This window comes from Salmo trutta, chromosome 33, assembly GCF_901001165.1.
Source record: "Salmo trutta chromosome 33, fSalTru1.1, whole genome shotgun sequence".
NCBI classification, from domain to species: Eukaryota; Metazoa; Chordata; class Actinopteri; order Salmoniformes; family Salmonidae; genus Salmo; species Salmo trutta.
The window spans coordinates 18,282,271-18,302,630 of record NC_042989.1 but is presented as its reverse complement, the minus strand read 5'-3'; the positions used below and the strand labels follow the sequence as shown (position 1 = coordinate 18,302,630).

Here is a 20,360-nt window from a genome sequence, read left to right as displayed (position 1 = left end):
GTGCGTTTCTGCATGTGTTTTCTGTGTGAGTATACTGTGTGTGTGTGTGTGTGTGTGTGTGTGTGTGTGTGTGCAGCATACTTTCCTCTGGCTGCTGTGTTAACTTAGTGTGGTGAATGGGAGGTAGAGTGACTGGAACACGTGAAGGTATCAAAGGCATTTCTGTGGGGTTGTGTGTAACAGTGTTAAACCACTGCCTGCTGTTCTGCTATGTGCTCTGATTTAGGAAACGCATGGAGGGGGGTGCCGGGGGAAAGGGGGAGTGCTCCCCGTAGTGATGAATAGCAGGGAAACTACTGTGGGCTTCTGAATGGCTCCAGAAGTGACCGCTATGTGGCGGGATATTTATGGTTCAATTAAGTCACCCATTAATACTCTTACTAATGTTCTGACAGGGTATGACTTCCCATACAATAGATTTAAAAAATGTAGCCTGGGCCCATACTGTGCTGTAGCCAACTCAAATAATACATATTTGGCATGACACAGAGAGGAGTTGGCTGAAGCACAAACTGACTGGACCACCGGGCTATTAAAGGTGCTGTTCACTCAGTGATATGAGTGTTAGAGGTATGTGACCCCTATGCCCTGTGTTCCTGTCTCCTCACCCAGGCTGTGAGGACATTGTGGTGGAGAGCCTGTCCCTGGACTGCCTGGTTCCCATCCTGAAATGGAGCTCTCAGCCCTACGGCTCAAAGTGGGTCCACCGCCAGGCCCTACACTTCCTGTGTGAGGAGTTCAGCCAGGTCGTGACCTCTGACGTACTCTACGAGCTCAGCAAGGAGCACCTGCTCACCGCTATCCAGTCAGACTACCTACAGGTGAGATGCCCATGCCGCCGCTGTGTGTGTGATTGGACTGGATGCATCTCCATAGACTCCAAAGATCGTATCCTGTCATGGATGGGCATGTGTAATCGAGTACTCGAACAGACTTACAAAACTATCTTTTAACCAGAGATTTTTCTTTTTTTAATACTGTAAAACTATTTGGTGGAATGGTCTTCGTGGCTGTCCGACTGGACAAGTTACATTTTGTCCCAAAAATTGTTTTAATGTCGTCTTGAAGATGACGTTATTTTGGTTTGACTCAAGTGTTCCATTTGTACATGTGTATTTGCGGGGCACAACAGAAAAGAAACCAAGCCAAGTATCACACAGTTATTCTCCATAAATTCCCTTTCCCCTCTGTTTCTCAATCACTCAAATGCGTTCTGACTGCTCCCTCAACACACGTGTGCTGAGTTTGCACACAAGCTCCCGTTAGGTCTACAGAAATAAATGTCTATAAAACATATCTAAATGATGGGAAACACAAGCTCCCGTTAGGTCTACAGAAATAAATGTATAAAACATATCTAAATGATGGGAAACACAAGCTCCCGTTAGGTCTACAGAAATAAATGTATAAAACATATCTAAATGATGGGAAACACAAGCTCCCGTTAGGTCTACAGAAATAAATGTCTATAAAACATATCTAAATGATGGGATACACAAGCTACATTCCTTGCCAAATGATGTCACCTTTCACAAATTCAAAATGGATGGGTTGATTGAAGTTGGGAAAATGTGTTCCAACAACGATTTGCAATTTTGCAATTTTGGAATAATTGTATCCCGTCTATTCTCCACTTACGCTACTTTGCGAACTGCTAGTGTCATTTAGAATTGGTTAGCCTAGGCTATAACCCCCTGAACACAGACAGGTTCCACACTGAAAATATGCAAACGCATGAGTTTGGTAAAGACTGAGCGTAGGCCTCTCACCAAACTGATGTCGTGGCCATAATTCATCACCATGCAGTGTTAAATGTGGAATTATTCATCCATTTTGAAAATTCCAAAGAACAGGCAGAATAAACTAAATCGAACGTCTGTATAGCGAAAAGAAGACCAATTTTTAGTTTGTAACCATGAAACCCTTGCCAAATTGAGCCCTGTTTCAAATGATCACTCATTGAGAATACCTGTTCCAGAAGCAAAATGCGCATCACTTCGCACTGGCAACTTTTGGAAATATATTCTGTTCTATTTTAGTCTGTTATATTGCCAGTTTTTTTTACTATAACATAGGTATGTCTTGACTGTGAATGGGGCTCTGGAAATAAGAGCCTCTTGTCTGCTAAATGAACTAAACAAGGCTATGCTATTGAACCATAGGTTTCTACAAGCGTCAATGCTGAGGTTACTGCCTTTCAGAATGTTGTGTTCCATTATAATATAACCAGTTGATATTACAGTTTCAATACATGAATCCTAAATAAAAAAAAATATTGACTGTATGTACTGTATGGGGCAATTTATAATTGATCTGTAATGGTTATGATAAATTAGGCATTGTTGCGCACTGTTGGCATATAGATAAATGTTAACATATATTTTTTCACCTAGACTATGCAAATACTTCAACAGTCAAAACATTTCAAATGCCCATCCTCAATCCTGTCCAACTGGCTCTGTAGTCAGTGCTTTGGCTACAAAAATGTATCTGTCTTTTTAGAATTTCCCCTTTTCACCTCCCCAGAGATCTCAAGTCTGTGAGGCAGCTAGGGCATGATTGGTTTAACAATTATTTGGTGAAGAGTGGCAACACGCACACGGCTGCATAAACACAAACCCAAACACACAGGGTCTGGAGCACAAACGGAGTGAGAACGTTCCCTGGAGGCATTGCCTTCTGACATGGCCACTAATTGAAATTGAGCTTCGGTCTGCTCTGCTATGCCAAGCTCCCTGGGTGTCGCACAGGACGGCTGACAGGACGGCTGACAGGACGGCTAAGGTGAAACGTTGTAATCCAATCAGTCAAATACTGTACAAGTCTCAGCCACCACTACACCGTGTCACACCATCAGCCACATATTCAAGTCTCCTCACTGAACCGCCTCTTCAGATGTTGCTCCCCACTACAATGTTTAACCTTGTCCTTACACCTTTCCTTCCCTATCACCCATCCCCCTCTCATCACGCTATCTTTTCTCTCGCACCCCTCCCCTGCCCCCTTCTCTCTGTTTCACAGGCGAGTGAGCAGGACATTCTGAAGTACGTAGTGAAGTGGGGCGAGCAGCAGCTTATTAAGAGGATGGCAGACAGGGGTAAGATGATACTCTATAATTACCCTCCGAGCAGGCCTTCTAACGGCTGTTGGAAAAGCACCCACCTACAGCACCAGCGCCTCCAAAATACACTAAAAGACTATCAAATCATTTAGTTTTCCAAGTTTTATCCTTAAAAATGGGAGACTGAAGCACCTCGATCGCAGTATTTTTTTGTTTGTTTTTGTGTGGCTCTGAACCTGACTGAAAAATACTGTCGTTAAAAAATAACGAGTGTGTGTTGGCCTTACTAACCACATAATTATATATAGAATCCCTACTAACTGTGTGTGTTTTGTGGGCGGGTTTTTTTTCCCCAGAGCCCAACGTGCTGAGCGGAACAGCCCACAGCGTGAACAAGCGGGGGGTGAAGAGGAAGGACCTGGATGTGGAGGAGCTGAAGGAGATCCTGTCCCCCCTGCTTCCCTTCATCCGCACTGAGCACATCCTCCCTGCCAACAGCGACGTCCTCTCTGACGCGGTTAGTAGTCATGGATGACACGTCATATGGATGTTACAATACAGTTTCTGATTGCTGCCAATACATATTGTGCAATCTATCGATCTATCCTTTATGCCCTGTTAATGGTTTAGTTGTTGATTGACCTGACCTTCTGGGTGTGTTCTCTTTAAATGACCCTCTTTCCATTCACAGACAAAGAGGGGTCTGATCAGCACCCCTCCCTCGGACATGCTGCCCACGACTGAGGGGGGCAAGGCCAACTCGTGGTTACGGCAGAAGAACGCTGGCATCTCCGTGCGACCACGTCTCTTCTCTCCATACGTGGAGGAGGCCAAGGTAGGACACTCCGCATCGAGGGGTTGATGGTTAACGGAGAGTATTTTATGTCTCTTCGGTCTCATCTCTGTGAGAGGGTTTGGGTCAGGCCAGGCTATGACCCGACTGCTAACCCGTCTCCTCCTCCACTCAGTCTGTGCTGGATGAGATGATGGTGGAGCAGACAGATCTGGTGCGTCTGCGTTTGGTGCGCATGTCCAACGTGCCAGACACCCTCTACATGGTCAACAACGCCGTGCCACAGTGCTGTCACATGATCAACCATCAGCAGATGGCCAGCAGCCAGACCACCGCTCCGTCCGTGGTAGCCAATGAGATCCCAGGTAAGAGGACAAGACTGGTGCCAATAAGGAAGCTATTTAGTGTAACATATTAGGAACGTTGACATGGCCCACCAACCCTCTGTGTGTCTGTCCTGTCAGTACCCAGACTGGCGGTGGTTAAGGAGATGGTCCAGAGGCTGCAGGAGCTGAGTCACACAGACCAGGTCCAGAGGGCCTACGCCCTCAACTGTGGCGAGGGGCCCACCGTCAGCTATGAGCTGCAGCTGCGTGTGCTGAGGGAGTTTGGCCTGGCGGACGGGGCTACTGAGCTACTGCAGGTGAGGGGGAAACCCCGTAGGGTACAGGGAGGACAAGGCTGTAGACTTGTTAGAGGGAGACCTCCGTCCTAAAGACCTTCTCCCTGAAAGACAAGTATCACTCACTTAGTGTACTACGTAATGACTTGTGTGTGTTATAGTAGAAGGTTTTTGGGATGCTAAATGTTTTGTTTGTTTATTCTCAGAACCCTTACAAGTTCTTCCCAGAGGAGCGTTTTGGAGACGAGAGTCCTGTTTTGGCCCTGCGGCAGGCTGGTCGTTGTCGGGTCAACAGCAGCCCAGCAATGGACAGCATGTTCTCAGACCTGGAGGGCCTGGCTGGGTTTCACCCCCCGCTGCCTCCCCCTCCACCCCCATACCACGCCCCTGCCACCCCCAGCCATGCCCAGCTGAAGGGGGCCTGGAGGCCTCGTGTGCCCATCCCACCCCCCACCCGCTCTTTCTCCTACCCCTGTAACCACACTCTGCTCCAGCTCCACACCACAGCCAAGCATGGCAGCCCAGACTACCCCTCCGCCCCCAGGCCTCCACCTCCAGACTGCAGCAACCCCCAGGCCAAGGGCCGAGCCCTGCTCCCAGAAGCACAGGTGAAGGTCTACATGTCATGCTGTGTTTGTTGCTTTTGGTCATTGTAGCTGTAGAAGTGTATTGTGCTGTGGTCATGTATAGCTATAACTAGCCGTGTTGGTGTGCTTCTCTCTGTCTCTCCAGCTGAGCATGGAGCCTGTGATGAGGGAGTTCATGCCTGACATCGCTCTGGGCGTCTCTGTCATGACCCTGAGGGAGCACCATATGGGGGACAGGGACGGTCACGACCCTCCCGGCCCCATGGCCCTCCCGGCCCCACACCTCCCCCCCGGCCCCTGTCCCTCCACTCGCCTCAGCCATGGTCACTCCTGTAAGAGGCACGCTCCAGAGCCTAAGCTGGAGGCCCAGGCAGAGTTCCCTGATCTGTATGACTTCTCCTGCCGACCAACCACCGCAACCTCCAGCCACCCCCTGCCCCCCTACGCAGGGCCAGACCTCTACAGCCACAGCTCCTCCAGCCACCCTCCCTCCTACATGTCTGACAGCCAGGGACGGGCAGCCGAGGCACGCTCTGACCCCCTGCGCCTGGACGTCCTAGGCCCGCCCCCCCAGCGGCAGGATGGAGCTCTGGCTAATCCCTCTGGTCCCCAGGTTGGGGCAGGACAAGTCCCCAGAGGACGATCAAACAATGAGACTGACCTTACTCACGGTCTTGGCCACTTGTGTGGCTCCCCCAGTGGAAACCTAGACGGGTATGAGGAGCGGATGTCGGCCCACAGGGAAGGCCCGAAGGAGATGGCGCTTACTGGCGAGTCCCCAGGTTCAGGGGCCCAGCAGCCACATAGGAACAGTATTAGCGAGGAGGCTAGCAGAGAACGCAGGTCACCCAACAACCCTGACTACCCTTACAAGAAGTCTGCACTATAACCCTCGGGGAGGACCTGGGGTTGAGTCGTCAAAAGGGAAAGTGAGGGAAACAACCCTCTGTCATGGACAGCAAAGCACTAATGAGTGTGTGTGAAGGGGTGGCTAATGGTTTCTATTTATTGTGTGTGTGTGAGAGAGTACCCTACCTCCTCCAGCCCTTTCTCCATGACATAGTGCTGTCTTCACCTCACGCCTCCTCTGAGTGTTACAGATAAGCAGCATCAGGACTGTAGGTTAGAGAAACAGCAGTGACTGTCAGACTGTTGTATTGAAGCTTGGTGAAGCCAACCTCAATGCTGCAGTTTTACAATATAACCCCAGCAGTACTGTTTGGGAGGGGCTTTGCCTATTTCCCTTGAGCCTTGTTGCACCCCAGGTTTGTTGTGACCTCTAAGTTGTGGGAATCAGGAACAAAGATCTTATCATAAAGAAGATCATAACAAAGATGTTACTATGATCGTAACCATGAAATGTAGTTCAGATGTGCTGAGGATGTATAATATACATATGGACTGTAGTCCTCAGGATATACTTTAACTGGGAGATGTATAAATAGGATCTCAGTATAAACTAGTTAACACCAGCACATAGCTTCAATCAGCGTTATCTTCATGTAAAATCATGTAAAAACATTTTCTTGCTCCTCTCATTTGTATTTCCTCTCTCTTCCTGTAGCATTCCTCCAGTACGTACCTCACCTGACTGGTTACATTTGATTTCCTCTTTCTGGTGCTGCCTGTTACACAGATATGCTGATGAGTAATAGGCTCAGGCTAGTTCAGATCAGGCCGGAAGTAGGTCTGTTGAGGCTGTCATTGTGCTGCCTCTTCAGTCTCTGATATACAGAGCATTCGGAAAGTATTCAGACCCCTGACTTTTTCCACATTTTGTTACATTACAGCCTTATTCTAAAATGGATTAAATTATTTTTTTTTTCCTCGTCAATCTACACACAATAACCAATAATGACAAAGCAAAAACAGAAATATTTGCAGACCCTTTACTCAGTACTTTGTTGAAGCACCTTTCGCAGCGATTACAGCCTTGAGTCTTCTCGGGTATGACGCTACAAGCTTGGCACACCTGTATTTGGGGACTTTCTCCCATTCTTCTCTGCAGATCCTCTCAAGCTCTGTCAGGTTGGATGGGGAGCGTTGCTGCACAGCTATTTTCAGGTCTCCAGAGATGTTCAATCTGTGTTCAAGTCCTGGCTCTGGCTGGGCCACTCAAGGACATTCAGAGACTTGTCCCGAAGCCACCATGCTTCACCGTAAGGATGGTGCCAGGTTTCCTCTAGATGTGACACTTGGCATTCAGGCCAAAGAGTTCAATATTGGTTTCATCAGACCAGAGAATCTTGTTTCTCATGGTCTGAGCGTCTTTAGGTGCCTTTTACCAAACTACAAGTGGGCTGTCGTGCCTTTTACTGAGTAGTGGCTTATGTTTGGCCACTCTACCATAAAGGCCTGATTGGTAGAGTGCTGCAGAGATGGTTGTCCTTCTGGAAGATTCTCCCATCTCCACATAGGACCTCTGGAGCTCTGTCAGAGTGACCATCAGGTTCTTGGTCACCTCCCTGACCAAGGCCCTTCTCCTCCGATCGCTCAGTTTGGCCGGGCGGCCAGCTCCAGGAAGAGTCTTGGTGGTTCCGAACGTCTTCCATTTAAGAATGATGGAGGACTGTGTTCTTGGGGATCTTCAATGCTGCAGACATTTTTTGGTACCCTTCCCCAGATCTGTACCTCGGCACAATCCTGTCTCGGAGCTCTATGGACAATTCCTTCGACCTCATGGCTTGGTTTTTGCTCTGGTATGCACTGTCAACTGTGGGACCTTATATAGACAGGTGTGTGCCTTTCCAAATGTCCTATCAATAGAATTTACCAGTTGGTAATCATGTTGTAGAAACATCTCAAGGATGATCAATGGAAACAGGATGCACCTGAACTCAATTTCGAGTCTCACAGCAAAGGGTTCCGAATACTTTTGAAATAAGGTATTTTTTATTGTTAATACATTTGCAAAAATTCTAAACCTGTTTTTTTCCCAATGTCATTGTGGGGTAATGAGTGTAGATTGCTGAGATTTTTTATTTAATTGTTTTTAGAATAAGGCTGTAAGGTTAAACATTTTTTTTGAAAAAGTCAAGTGTTCTAAATACTTTTTCTTGCCTTCGGAAAGTATGTGAACCCTTTGGAAACACCTGGATTTCTGCATAAATTGTTCATAAAATTTGATCTGATCTTCATCTAGGTCATAACAATAGACAAACACAGTCTGCTTAAACTAATAACACACAAACAATTATACGTTTTCATGTCTTTGAGCACACCGTGTAAACATTCAGTGCAGGGTGGAAAAGGTATGTGAACACTTGGATTTAATAACTGGTTGAAAACCTCAACCAAACGTTTTTCCTGTAGTTGCGGATCATACCTGCACAACGGTCAGGAGGAATTTTGGACCTTTACAAAACTGTCACAATTCAGCAATATTCTTTGGATGTCTGGTGTGAACTGCTCTCTTGAGGTCATGCCACAACATCTCAATCGGGTTGAGGTCAGGACTCAAAAAAAAAAAAGATACAATTATAATGGCTAATCAGAATTTCAGAATCATACATCTTACAATCAGCGTGACAGAAGGTGTATTTTCTGCTGTTGAAGCCATTCTGTTGTTGATTTACTTCTGTGTTGTGGGTCGTTGTCCTGTTGCGTCACCCGAGTTCTGTTGAGCTTCAATTGGCGGACAGATAACCTAACATTCTCCTGCTCAATGTATTGATTAACTTGGGAATTCATTTTTCCGTCAATGATAGCAAGCTGTCCAGGCCCTGAGGCAGCCCCAAACCATGATGCTCCCTCCACCATAGGTTTTGATGTTGGTGTGCCTTTTTTTTCTCCACACGTAGTGTTGTGTGTTCCTTCCTGACAACTCAACTGTAGTTTCATCTGTCCACAGAATATTTTTGCCAATAGCGCTGTGGAACATCCAGGTGCACTTTTGCAAACTTCAGACGTACAGAAATAAAAATAAAAGTTTGGACAGCAGTGGCTTCTTCCATGGTGTCCTCCCATGAACACCATTCTTTCTTAGTGTTTTATGTATTGTAGACTCGTCAACAGAGATGTTAGCATGTTCCAGAGATTTCTGTAATCTATTAGCTGACACTAGGATTCTTCTTAACATTGAGTATTCTGCGCTATGCTCTTGCAGTCATCTTTGCAGGACGGCCACTCCTAGGGAGAGTAGCAACAGTGCTGAACTTTCTCAATTTATAGACAATTTGTCTTACCGTGGACTGGTGAACATCAAGGCTTTTAGAGATACTTTTGTAACCCTTTCCAGCTTTATTCAAGTCAACAATTCTTAATCTTAGGTCTTCTGAGATCTCCTTTGTTCGAGGCATGGTTCACATCAGGCAATGCTTCTTGTGAATAGCAAACTCACATTTTGTGAGTGTTTTTTAAAGGGCAAGGCAGCTCTAACCAACATCCAGGTTAGCTGACTCCTGACTCCAATTAGCTTTTGGAGAAGTCATTAGCTTAGGTGTTCATACTTTTTCCAACCTACACTGTGAATGTTTAAATTATGTATTCAATATAGACAAGAAAAATACAATAATGTGTGTTATTAGTTTAAACACATTGTCTATTGTTGTGACTTAGATGAAGATCAGATCAAATTTGATGACCAATTTATGCAGAAATCCAACTAATTCCAAAGGGTTCATACTTTTTCTTGCCACTATGCATTTTCAAAAACATGAGCCTGGGGGTTTTGGAACAAGACAGGAGGGAGGGGGCAGAGGTTAAGGACTGAGGTACACTGGGAAAGATAATGGTGCAATGAACACGCTAGTCAGGAGATGTTTTATGTCAGCTGAATATGTGTGTGTAGTTTAATAATTCCAGGTAACTGTAAATAATCTCAGTACTGTACACACTCCATTTTTAATCAGGTCTGTATTTACCTATAAACACAAAGCTCTGAAATGGTTAACCAGAGACCGACCATAGAACGCTGTGGTCAATATGCTTGAAACCACCTTGCTCTTTTAATGGCATAAACAATTAGAAGCCTTAATCCACTTTTTGACGGGACCATAAGGGATCCATCACAAGCGTGACGCCACCACTGGCTCTACTAGTTGTTTGTGTGACTCTTCTGTTCACCCTCAACACACTGTCCATTCACATGTCCTCAGTCTGTTCATTTGTGTTGTTCCCATGTACAATGTAACCACTGTCATGCCACCTTTTGACTAATCCTGGACCTGCGAAGACCTGCTCTCTGTCGTCAGAGGTTACGACATACTGTATGAGAGCTACTGGGGCTGTTGCTACAGAAATCAAAGTGCACCCATCAGAACCTGTAAGATCAGCTGCACCTGTCTCTAACACAAACTGACAAACCCATGATACATAACATAGGCAACATTGCACTGTAGAAACGGTCCATTTCACATGGGAGCAGGGGGACAAATTAATTTAGAACAAAAGAGCTCCAGAACAACTGCATAATTCAATTAAACCTGGTGGCCTGTCACATGCATTTCTACCATTCAGAAATCCTGAGCATAAATTGTAATTATTCATGTAATATTTGAATATACTGTACAACAGATCCTTATTACATCTTAGTGGTGGTACTGTAAATGAATTATTCAGCTGTTTTGTAGCTGTGGTGGACTACACTGTGAGGTTGTGTTCAGCACCACATTTCACCAAGAAAGCATAGTCAGACTCAAACTTTTTATTTTTCATTTTTGTTCATTAAAATGTTTTGGTCTGGGAAATGTTTTAATATTGTTATTGGTGTGGAATACCATTAAGTTGTAGGTTTTATACCTTTTTTTTTTTTTACTGCCCAGTGTTTCCAGAATTCTATGAAATATGACCTAGAGTTACTTACAATATGAGTTTAAATAGTTTTCCTTCCAGAAAATAATTGTTACAGAAGCAGCTTTGTGGTGGAATGGTGTGGGCCTATACCGGTCATTAAAATATTTGCGCGAGCTGACTGGACAGCTCATTCTTCTCAGAGATGACATGTCCTAAGGAAATAAGGATTTTTTTTTAAACAGCAAGTGAAAGGTTTCATATGGTTTAAAAAAAAAAAAACAATTTTTTATCCAATTCATGCTTTGCCACATGAGTATAGGATAAGTCAGCAACATTATTTGGATATGAACTTTTTAAAAGTTACATTTTCACTGGGCAGTTACTTAAGTAGCACATGGACATGTAGATATTCGCTCTGCATTGTGGTAATGAAGTTGCTGGGCAGAGAACCCTTTTTTCCATCCAGTTTGCTTCATGGGGAAAAAATGCAAAACTTTAGATTCCTCCCCATGTTCATGTTGGTTAGTTGCTTTATTTTCCTGGACAGTTTTCCCATGAATAAAAACCCTCCACATCCTCTGTTTGCTCTTTACTGTAGAAGTCAGTGCCTTCCCCTGCCAAGAGGCTGGGCTGTTATTTGAGAAGTGACTGTCCTATGCAAGCCTTTTCTACCAGCTTACATCAAATAGCCCTTTGTAAAACTCATGTAGCTAGTTAGTGTACATGTTTTGTTTAGGTACCGTTTAAAATGTAACCCTCTGGAACTGTGTTTGATTATATGTTGAACTTTATAATTGAACAGGTATATGTTGAACTTTATAATTGAACAGGTACGCTGTATGTAAAACACTTTTGTAGATCCCTGTACTAAAAATTGTATTTGGTTTTACTTGTTCTATTTTTCTACTGTTAACTCAGAAGGTGCATAACAGTGTGGAACTTGGGCATCTTCGAAATAAACTGCTTCGATAGAATTCTGGACTGTTAAGTCATTTAGTTCAGCCTTGAGTAAAGCAGTACCTTGTGGTATTTCGATAGAATTCTGGACTGTTAAGTCATTTAGTTCAGCCTTGAGTAAAGCAGTACCTTGTGGTATTTCGATGACAAGTAGCCGTGGAATCACGTCACACAGTATGCTGAATGAACTGTTTCATTTAATACCAGTGACACCATCAAATGGTCAAGTTTCAATATGAATGGCAGTGCATAGTCAGGTGTCACATCATGAAAAATGAAAGTCTAATGACAACTTAGATTTAATGTCCGTGATTAAAATTACTAGATCCCATTAGCATGCTAATGGTCATTCAGTTTCTCATAAGACAAGGAATGCCATTTGAAATCCATGGAGACCCATTCAAGAACCTTTTAGCAAAATGTTCAACTTCAAACCTCAGCATCTTTTATTTAAAGCAGAAGGCGTTTGAGGGACATCGAACTGTTTTGCTATGAACCCAAAGAAACATTAAAAAACAAGTAGACAACGACACTGAAGGGGCAGAATGACATCAGCTGTTCATTTGCCGCCTCTTCCTGGACATCAGCTCCCCAAAGAACTGGTGGATGGCCTCTGCTGTGACAACCTGAGGGAGGGGAGGAGTGGTTCAATGGGGATTAGAGGTGAATGACCGCAGTGCTTTTCAGCTATTGTTTGGGCCCAAGCAGATCAATCAATGACAATCAAGTGCTGACGTGACAAGCAACCTATGGACTGCTGCTCATATTGGTTTCCTATTCATGTGCTCTCATAATTATTGGGAACATACTGGAATTACCACCAGACATTTTGTCTTCAGTAAACAAACATACAGCTCCTCACCTTTCCTTCATCAGCTAACTGCCGTAGGAACGCCATCAGTTCAGTCTGCATCTCATTGAACTCTGAATGAAGGAACATTTTACTTCATCAACCCAGTTCATCAAATGGTTAGAAACCCACCGTGTTAGGTTTCATCTACAGTTAATAAACTGCCAAACAACCCACCGTGTTAGGTTTCATCTACAGTTAATAACTGCCAAACAACCCACCGTGTTAGGTTTCATCTACAGTTAATAAACTGCCAAACAACCCACCGTGTTAGGTTTCATCTACAGTTAATAACTGCCAAACAACCCACCGTGTTAGGTTTCATCTACAGTTAATAACTGCCAAACAACCCACCGTGTTAGGTTTCATCTACAGTTAATAACTGCTAAACAAAGGAATGAAAAAGACAGTCCCCATCCTTACGGTAAACAATCTCCAGTTGCTGCACGCGGTCCAGAGTACTCAGGCTTGACATGAGCAGACTGTCAAGACTAGCAGTTCCTTGCTCTATAGTGCCTCTGTTCTCATAGGCCAGGACAGTGTCGGACTCATCCAGCAGGAACTGCACTCCCGCATCGACGTAGGCCCTCTGAGCAGAAACACCAAACATACAATGGAAACAGCTCTCCACCTTTATCCAATCTAAAAGGGCTGGCACTACAATGTGCTGAATGACCAGTAAAGTCTATACAGCAATCTATTTGTTCCACATCAAATAGTAAAAACAACACAGTTGCTGCACTGTGCTTGAAAATCAGCCATGGCAAAATATTCTTCTCTCTTGAGATTGTGTATTTAGTGACCCACCTTGCAGCTGACGCAGGTGCACAGCTTGGCTCTCCAGTGGTAAGGCCAGAACACAGCCCCTTCCCTAGCTCTCTCCAGGCCCTGTGTCTTCAGCTCCCTCAGCCTGCAGTACACAGTCTTGTCCTGGTTCTTCACAGGAAGGCCTGTCATCTCCTGGTGAGTCCGTTTGCAGGCAGTCCTCCCATTCGTAGCCTGCTTCTGGACACAAGACAGCAAGGGAGGAAACATTTTTAGGCTTTTCAGGATTGTGTTAGTGGAGAACGAAGAGGAAGAGGGACCGATCCCATAATCCAGTGGGCTTGTTTAAAATAAACATTTGTTTTTAACATAAATACAACATCCCGCGGAAGCGACACACACAAGCTCTCTAATAAGAGTTGGCACAATGAGAGGGTGGACTGATGAAATCAGTCTTGTTTACAGTAAGCTGAACTGTGAAGCCTGGCCAAGCCAGTCCCCAGAGCAGTGGAATCTGTGTCCCATGGATAATTTCTTCCTTAATTACCCAAAGGAGAGGGCAGCCAGGCAGCACAACAGGAACAGGAGTCCACTGTTTGCATCTGCACAATACATTACCCTCCACTGCCATCTGCTGGGAGTCAGGTGACACGCACCGCAAATCACACCAAATATCTGAGTGGATTTTTATTTAACTAGGCATGTCAGTTAAGAACAAATTCTTATTTTACAATGACAGCCTACCCTGGCCAAACCTCCCCTAAAGCGGTCGACACTGGGCCAATTGTGCGCCGCCCTATGGGACTCCCAATCACGGCCGGTTGTGATACAGCCCGGGATCAAACCAGGGTCTGTGGTGACGCCTCTAGCACTGAGATGCAATGCCTTAGACCACTGCGACACTCGGGAGCCGAATGACTCTTGAAGAATGTATGAATTGGTTTAGCAGGCAGTGTTAACCAAATATCTGCTTAAGTATAAATGTGTGTTTATGTCTGCCTTCAATGAAAACACAGCAAATAGTTCCTCTCCTCTCCCTGATGTCATTCCCATTTGCTTGGTGCAAGTGGTGAGACACGCACTTAGGAGTCTAGGTTTCAAACGCAATAGTAGAAGTCAAAGCTTGGCTCTCCTTACCTTCTCCTGACAGCTGGGGCTGGTAGAGGACCCCTCGCCCCCGTTCTTACAGGGCTCATCCCTCCTCTTGTCGTCTGGCTCCTTATCTTCCTCCTTGTTGACTTCAACCTCCCCTTTACAGGGGCTCACTTTGACCACGGGAGGTTCTTGAAAAACAACAATATACATTGCTATTGTTTTAACTGCAGAATGTACATAAAGGGTATGACATTGGCCTTCCCTGTGGCTCAGTTGGTAGAGCATGGTGTTTGCAACGCCAAAGTTGTGGGTTCGATTCCCACGGTGGCAAGTACGGAGAAAAAAAATATATATGAAATGAGATTACATTTATGCATTCACTACTGTAAGTCGCTCTGGATAAGAGCGTCTGCTAAATGACTAAAACGTAAATGTATAGTGATCAGGTTTAATTCATCGTCACTGTCTGTGCACTAAAAACCTAGCCCAAATTACCTCTAGATGAAGAAGACTGACATCTTCCACCTTTAGCTAGTTCAAAATGGAAAGAGATGTATTTTCATCAGTAGTATGGGGTGGGTTATAACCCAAGCCCAGAGCTCTGGATCTCTCGCTCTTTGTTAGTGGGAGGAATAACACACCTGCAATGTGGGTGGCGTATGTCCAGAGGAAGGGGGCTTTGTTCATGCAGGTCTCACACACCATCTCCTGCAGCTCCTCAGAGTCTTCCACCGTACAACCCAGGTGCTGTCACAGAGAAGGACCACATGGTCAAGGAGAAGTTATCATTCTGGTCTTTGTATCAAAACCATTATCCCAGCTAACATAGTTTAAATCTCGAAACACACCTGAAAACAATCATGATGTTGCCCCTTGATACATACCCTGGGATGATACCAGTCCTCACAGATGATACACTGAATCATATCCTCATTAACCTTATGGGGGGGAGAAAGCATGAGAGGGTGTTTTTGTTATGAGGAATGACATAGCCATCATTCTTTCAACAATACGAACTGAAACCTAGAGACCTAGCATATCAACAAAGCCTATGATTCAGACAGAACCAAAACATGTATTCATTCATCAATAGCAAAATGTGAAGGGATGGAGAAAGGGAAGGATGAGTAATGCTGGAATTAAATCCATACCTGATCTTCAGTGTCTGGGTAAGGTCTGTCACAGGTACAGTAACAGCCATGGAAGTTGTGATTGTAATGATTTTTAGCGTTTTGTCGGTCTTTGCCCTGCAAAGAGAAAAAAAACAATGGAAATCAGACATCAATGTTTTCAGCTGTCAGGATGACATGACTGAGGGGTAGATGGGACATTAGGACACTTACAGGACTCAGCTGACACCTAAACACGCCAAACTTGCTGTTTCCACAATCACAGCGGAAATTCCTACATGCAAACAAATAGATGCAAATAAGCAATGTCAAGACCTCAAAAAGTACTACAATGAGTATGGAAATGTAAACAGCTACCTAAACCTTAGTGTTGTTTGTACTCCTGGAATTTGTGAATGTCCCTTTACATCAGGTTCATACCTTTTTGTGTAGAGCTCAAATATGTCATGCCCATCATGGCAATGGTTGGTGCAGGCAAGGCAGAGCCCAGCAGGTTCTACCTCTCTGGGTGTGCAAGTGTTGCAGGCAAAAACAGCCTGTCTCTTCACGTATCCCTGTAACACAATAGAATAAATATTAGATTTAGTCACATGCACAGGGTCACAGATATAATTGCAGTGTATGGTGAAATACTTAAGCTCCATTAGCGCAGGTGTGAATGAAATAATAATAACAAATAAAATAAAATGTATACATATTTACAGCTGTGACAATGATAAATATAAATGTACAATGGGGTGTGGGCAGGGTAATTGTCTGTTTAAACTGGGGGAAGAAAATAAAATGGAGGGGGCAGGAGGAGTTATTTGCCAGTCTGTTAGTTTTAGCAATGATGCTCCTGTACTGCTGGCTTCTGAAGCTGAGAGAACAGGTCGTGGCTCGGTTGGTTGATGTCCCTGATCACATATTGTAGTAACATAAAGGAGACACAAAAGGCCACACTGAATCTGAGGTCAGTGGCAGTTTTCTGGATGTGGCGATACAGATGTGGGCAGGCAGCATCTTAACCTGGGGATAGGAACAATTATCTGGGTCACTTCCAGCCAACACTGCATAAGCCTCTTGCAGCTCCTCGTCTTCCAGTATGTCCTGTATGGTCACAGTGCGCTCCTCGTTCACCGACATCCTTGGAACAAAATAAAAACCCACTGAAATGGATGGATGTACATACGCACACAACTACATTCTTCGGTCAGGGACCACGTGGGGGGAGTAAGGATAACAACACTACGGCCAAAGTCAAACAATGTAGTGTAAGTACATTTTAATTCTGCCACATTTGTAGCCGATTTGCTAGTCATCTCACCTCGACTGATTGCAACAAAATAATTTCCAACTGTCTGCTGGCATATTCAAAACATTCCGTCAGACAAGCTAGCTAACAACAGACTATGCTAGCTAACGTTAAATATTTCGACTAGAAGCATGCTTCGTTGTCATCTTTATAGTAGTACTTGTGGATAACTATATAGCTACTTACCTGCAAGTAGCCTTACTTGATGAGCGAAATGACTAGTCAGACACTTGCGAGTCTGCGACAGAACAAAGATTTTTCAGGCTGTATTGTGACTGCGACTTCGGCCAATTGAAGTCACGCAATTGTGACGTCGATGAGAAACGTAATTATTTTGTATCAAATCAAATCAAACTTTATTTGTCACATGCGCCGAATACAAGAAGTGTAGCCCTTACTTACAAACCCTTAACCAACTGTGCAGATCAAGGAGAGTTAATAAAATATTTACCAAATAATAAAAAGTAACACAATAAGAATAACAATAACGAGGCTATATACAGGGGGTACCTGTACCGAGTCAGTGTGCGGGGTACAGGTTAGAGGTAATTTGTACATGTAGGTAGGGGTGAAGTGACTGTGCATAGATAATAAACAGCAAGTAGAAGCAGTGTACAAAACAAATGGAGGGGTGGGTCAATGTAATAGTCCGGTGGCCATTTGATTAGTTGTTCAGCAGTCTAATGGTAGAAGCTGTTAAGGAGTCTTTAGGACCTATGACTAGGGTGGCTGGAGTCTGACAATTTTTAGGGCCTTCCTCTGACCCCGCATTATAGAGGTCCTGGATGGCAGGAAGCTTGGACCCAGTGATGTACTGGGCCAAGTCGTGCCTGGCCATGCAGTCATGAGTGAACCGGGAGTACAGGAGGGGACTGAGCACACACCCCTGAGGAGCCCCCGTGTTGAGCATCAGCGTGGCAGATGTGTTGTTCCCTAGCCTTACCACCTGGGGGCGGCCCATCAGGAAGGCCAGGATCCAGTTGCAGAGGGAGGTGTTTAGTCCCTTAGCTTAGTGATGAGCTTTGAGGGCGCTATGGTGTTGAACTCAGAGCTGAGTCAATTAATAGCATTCTCACATAGCTGTTCCTTTTGTCCAGGTGGGAAAGGGCAGTGTTGAGTGCAATAGAGATTGCATCATCTGTGGATCTGTTGGGGATGTATGCAAATTGGAGTGGGTCTAGGATTTCTGGGATAATGGTGTTGATGTGAGCCATGACCAGCCTTTCAAAGCACTTCATGGCTACATACGTGAGTGCAATGGGTCGGTAGTCATTTAGGCAGCTTACCTGAGTGTGCTTGGGCACAGGGACTATGGTGTTCTGCTTGAAACATGTTGGTTTTACAGATTCAGTCAGGGACATGTTGAAAATGTCAGTGAAGACACTTGCCAGTTGGTCAGCGCATGCTCGGAGTACACGTCCTGGTAATCCGTCTGGCCCTGCGGCCTTGTGAATTTTGACCTGTTTAAAGGTCTTACTCACATCGGCTACAGAGAGTGTGATCACACAGTCATCTGGAGTGGCTGGTGCTCTCATGCATGTTTCAGTGTTACTTGCCTCGAAGCGAGCATAAAAGTAATTTAGCTCGTCTGGTAGGTTCGTGTCACTTGGCAGCTCTTCCCTTTGTAGTCTGTAATAGTTTGCAAGCCCTGCCACATCTGACGAGCGTCAGAGCCGGTGTAGTACGATTCAATCTTAATCCTGTATTGACGCTTTGCCTGTTTGATGGTTCGTCGGAGGGTATAGCGGGATTTCTTATAGGCTTCCGGATTAGAGTCCCGCACATTGAAAACAACCCTTTAGCTCAGTGTGGATGTTGCCTGTAATCCATGGCGTCTGGTTGGAGCATGTACGTACGGTCACTGTGGGGACGACGTCATCGATGCACTTATTGATGAAGCCAGTGACTGATGTGGTGTACTCCTCAATGCCATCAGAAGAATCCCGGAACATATTCCAGTTTGTGCTAGCAAAACAGTCCTGTAGCTTAACATCTGCTTCATCTGGCCACTTTCTTACAGCTGCACCATTGAGAGCATCTTGACGCTGCATCACCACTTCGTATGGCAACTGCTTGGCATCCGACCGCAAGGCGCTACAGAGGGTATTGCGGACAGCTCAGTACATCACTGGGGCAGAGTTACCTGCAATATAGGACCTCTATTCTGTATAGCACTTTGTGACATCGGCTGATGTAAAAAGGGCTTTATAAATTGATATACCAGGCGGTGTCAGAGGAAGGCCTTAAAAAGGATCAAAGACTCCAGCCACCCAAGTCATAAACTGTTCTCTCTGCTACCGCACGGCAAGCGGTACCGATGCACCAAGACCGGATACAACAAGACCCTGAACAGCTTCTACCCCCAAGCCGTAAGACTGCTAAATAGTTATGTAAATAGTTATCCAAATAGCTACCCAGACTATTTGCATTGACCCTTTTTGCAATTAAATGTTTTGACTCATCACATACGCTGCTGCTACTGACTTTATTCCTAGTTACATGTAGATATCGACCTCAATTACCTCATACCTCAGCACATTGACTCGGTACTGGTACCTCTTGTTTATAGCCAAGTGATCGTTACTCATTGTGTATCTATTATTACTTTTATTATGTGTTTTACTTTTCTATTATTTCTCTATTTTCTTTCTCTCTGCATTGTTGGGAAGGGCCCGTAAGTAAGCATTTCACTGTTAGTCCACACCTGTTGTTTACGAAGCATGTGATAAATACATTTTATTTAATTATACCTTGGGTCAACAATGGATCATGCCAAAGTCTCTGATTGAAAGCCATAGCCGGGAACCTTTTCACCCTTCGGTTAAACGGAAATGTGTCTCACCTGTAGATGCACTATTCTTCTATGGTAAGATGACTTCTTCTTCAGTGGGGTTTATCGGCGGTTGGCATCCAACGTTACGGTGCATTACCACCACATACTGTCCTTGAGTGTGGGCCAGAGACAGGGAGAAACTAAATCCTACCTGCCAGCCCCATTGCTCTTAAAAAAAGATTAAATATTTGAGACTATATCTAATCAAATCAAATGTATTTATATAGCCCTTCGTACATCAGCTGATATCTCAAAGTGCTGTACAGAAACCCAGCCTAAAACCACAAACAGCAAGCAATGCATGTGAAAGAAGCACGGTGGCTAGGAAAAACTCCCTTGGAAAAACTCCCTAGAAAGGCCAAAAACCTAGGAAGAAACCTAGAGAGGAACCAGGCTATGAGGGGTGGCCAGTCCTCTTCTGGCTGTGCCGGGTGGATATTATAACAGAACATGGTCAAGATGTTAAAATGTTCATAAATGACCAGCATGGTCAAATAATAATAATCATAGTAGTTGTCGAGGGTGCAACAAGCACGTCCGGTGAACAGGTCAGGGTTCCATAGCCGCAGGCAGAACAGTTGAAACTGGAGCAGCAGCACGGCCAGGTGGACTGGGGACAGCAAGGAGTCATCATGCCAGG

The 20,360-nt window shown here is 44.8% G+C and overlaps 2 protein-coding genes across 3 annotated transcripts in view; one reads left to right on the top strand and one right to left on the bottom strand.

The window, feature by feature from the left end:
* LOC115172558 (BTB/POZ domain-containing protein 7-like) overlaps positions 1-6,866 on the top strand; it is a 29,374-nt gene extending 22,508 nt beyond the window's left edge. Inside the window, exons 4-11 of the mRNA XM_029730110.1 lie at positions 613-821; positions 3,022-3,097; positions 3,418-3,578; positions 3,753-3,896; positions 4,030-4,219; positions 4,319-4,497; positions 4,683-5,084; positions 5,209-6,866. Of these exons, the coding sequence (XP_029585970.1) occupies positions 613-821; positions 3,022-3,097; positions 3,418-3,578; positions 3,753-3,896; positions 4,030-4,219; positions 4,319-4,497; positions 4,683-5,084; positions 5,209-5,952 (2,105 nt within the window). The 3' untranslated portion in view covers positions 5,953-6,866. The remainder of the gene's footprint in view (positions 1-612; positions 822-3,021; positions 3,098-3,417; positions 3,579-3,752; positions 3,897-4,029; positions 4,220-4,318; positions 4,498-4,682; positions 5,085-5,208) is intronic.
* Positions 6,867-11,930: 5,064 nt separating this feature from the next.
* LOC115172557 (putative E3 ubiquitin-protein ligase UBR7) lies at positions 11,931-19,976 on the bottom strand. Of its 2 annotated transcripts, none has more exons than XM_029730109.1 (12): positions 19,730-19,976; positions 16,602-16,719; positions 16,014-16,147; positions 15,807-15,867; positions 15,615-15,710; positions 15,348-15,401; positions 15,105-15,210; positions 14,506-14,651; positions 13,411-13,608; positions 13,027-13,192; positions 12,616-12,677; positions 11,931-12,379 (listed from the first exon to the last, which is right to left on the bottom strand). In XM_029730109.1, the coding sequence occupies exons 2-12, from the start codon at positions 16,716-16,718 to the stop codon at positions 12,305-12,307; spliced, it is 1,215 nt and encodes a 404-aa protein (XP_029585969.1). In that variant the 5' UTR covers position 16,719; positions 19,730-19,976; the 3' UTR covers positions 11,931-12,304. The 2 variants fall into 2 exon arrangements, with proteins under 2 accessions (XP_029585969.1, XP_029585968.1); XM_029730108.1 differs by lacking the exon at positions 19,730-19,976 and adding an exon at positions 17,074-17,208.
* Between the last annotated feature and the right edge of the window lie 384 nt (positions 19,977-20,360).

Bases quoted from the DNA above. Each gene is read 5' to 3' on its own strand.
- LOC115172557 (XM_029730109.1), bottom strand. From the start codon at position 16,718: ATGTCGGTGAACGAGGAGCGCACTGTGACCATACAGGACATACTGGAA. The intron at 15,402-15,614 runs GTATGGATTTAA...CCCCCCCATAAG, and splicing joins ACCCAGACACTGAAGATCAG to GTTAATGAGGATATGATTCA. The intron at 12,380-12,615 runs GTGAGGAGCTGT...CCCCTCCCTCAG, and splicing joins AGTTAGCTGATGAAGGAAAG to GTTGTCACAGCAGAGGCCAT.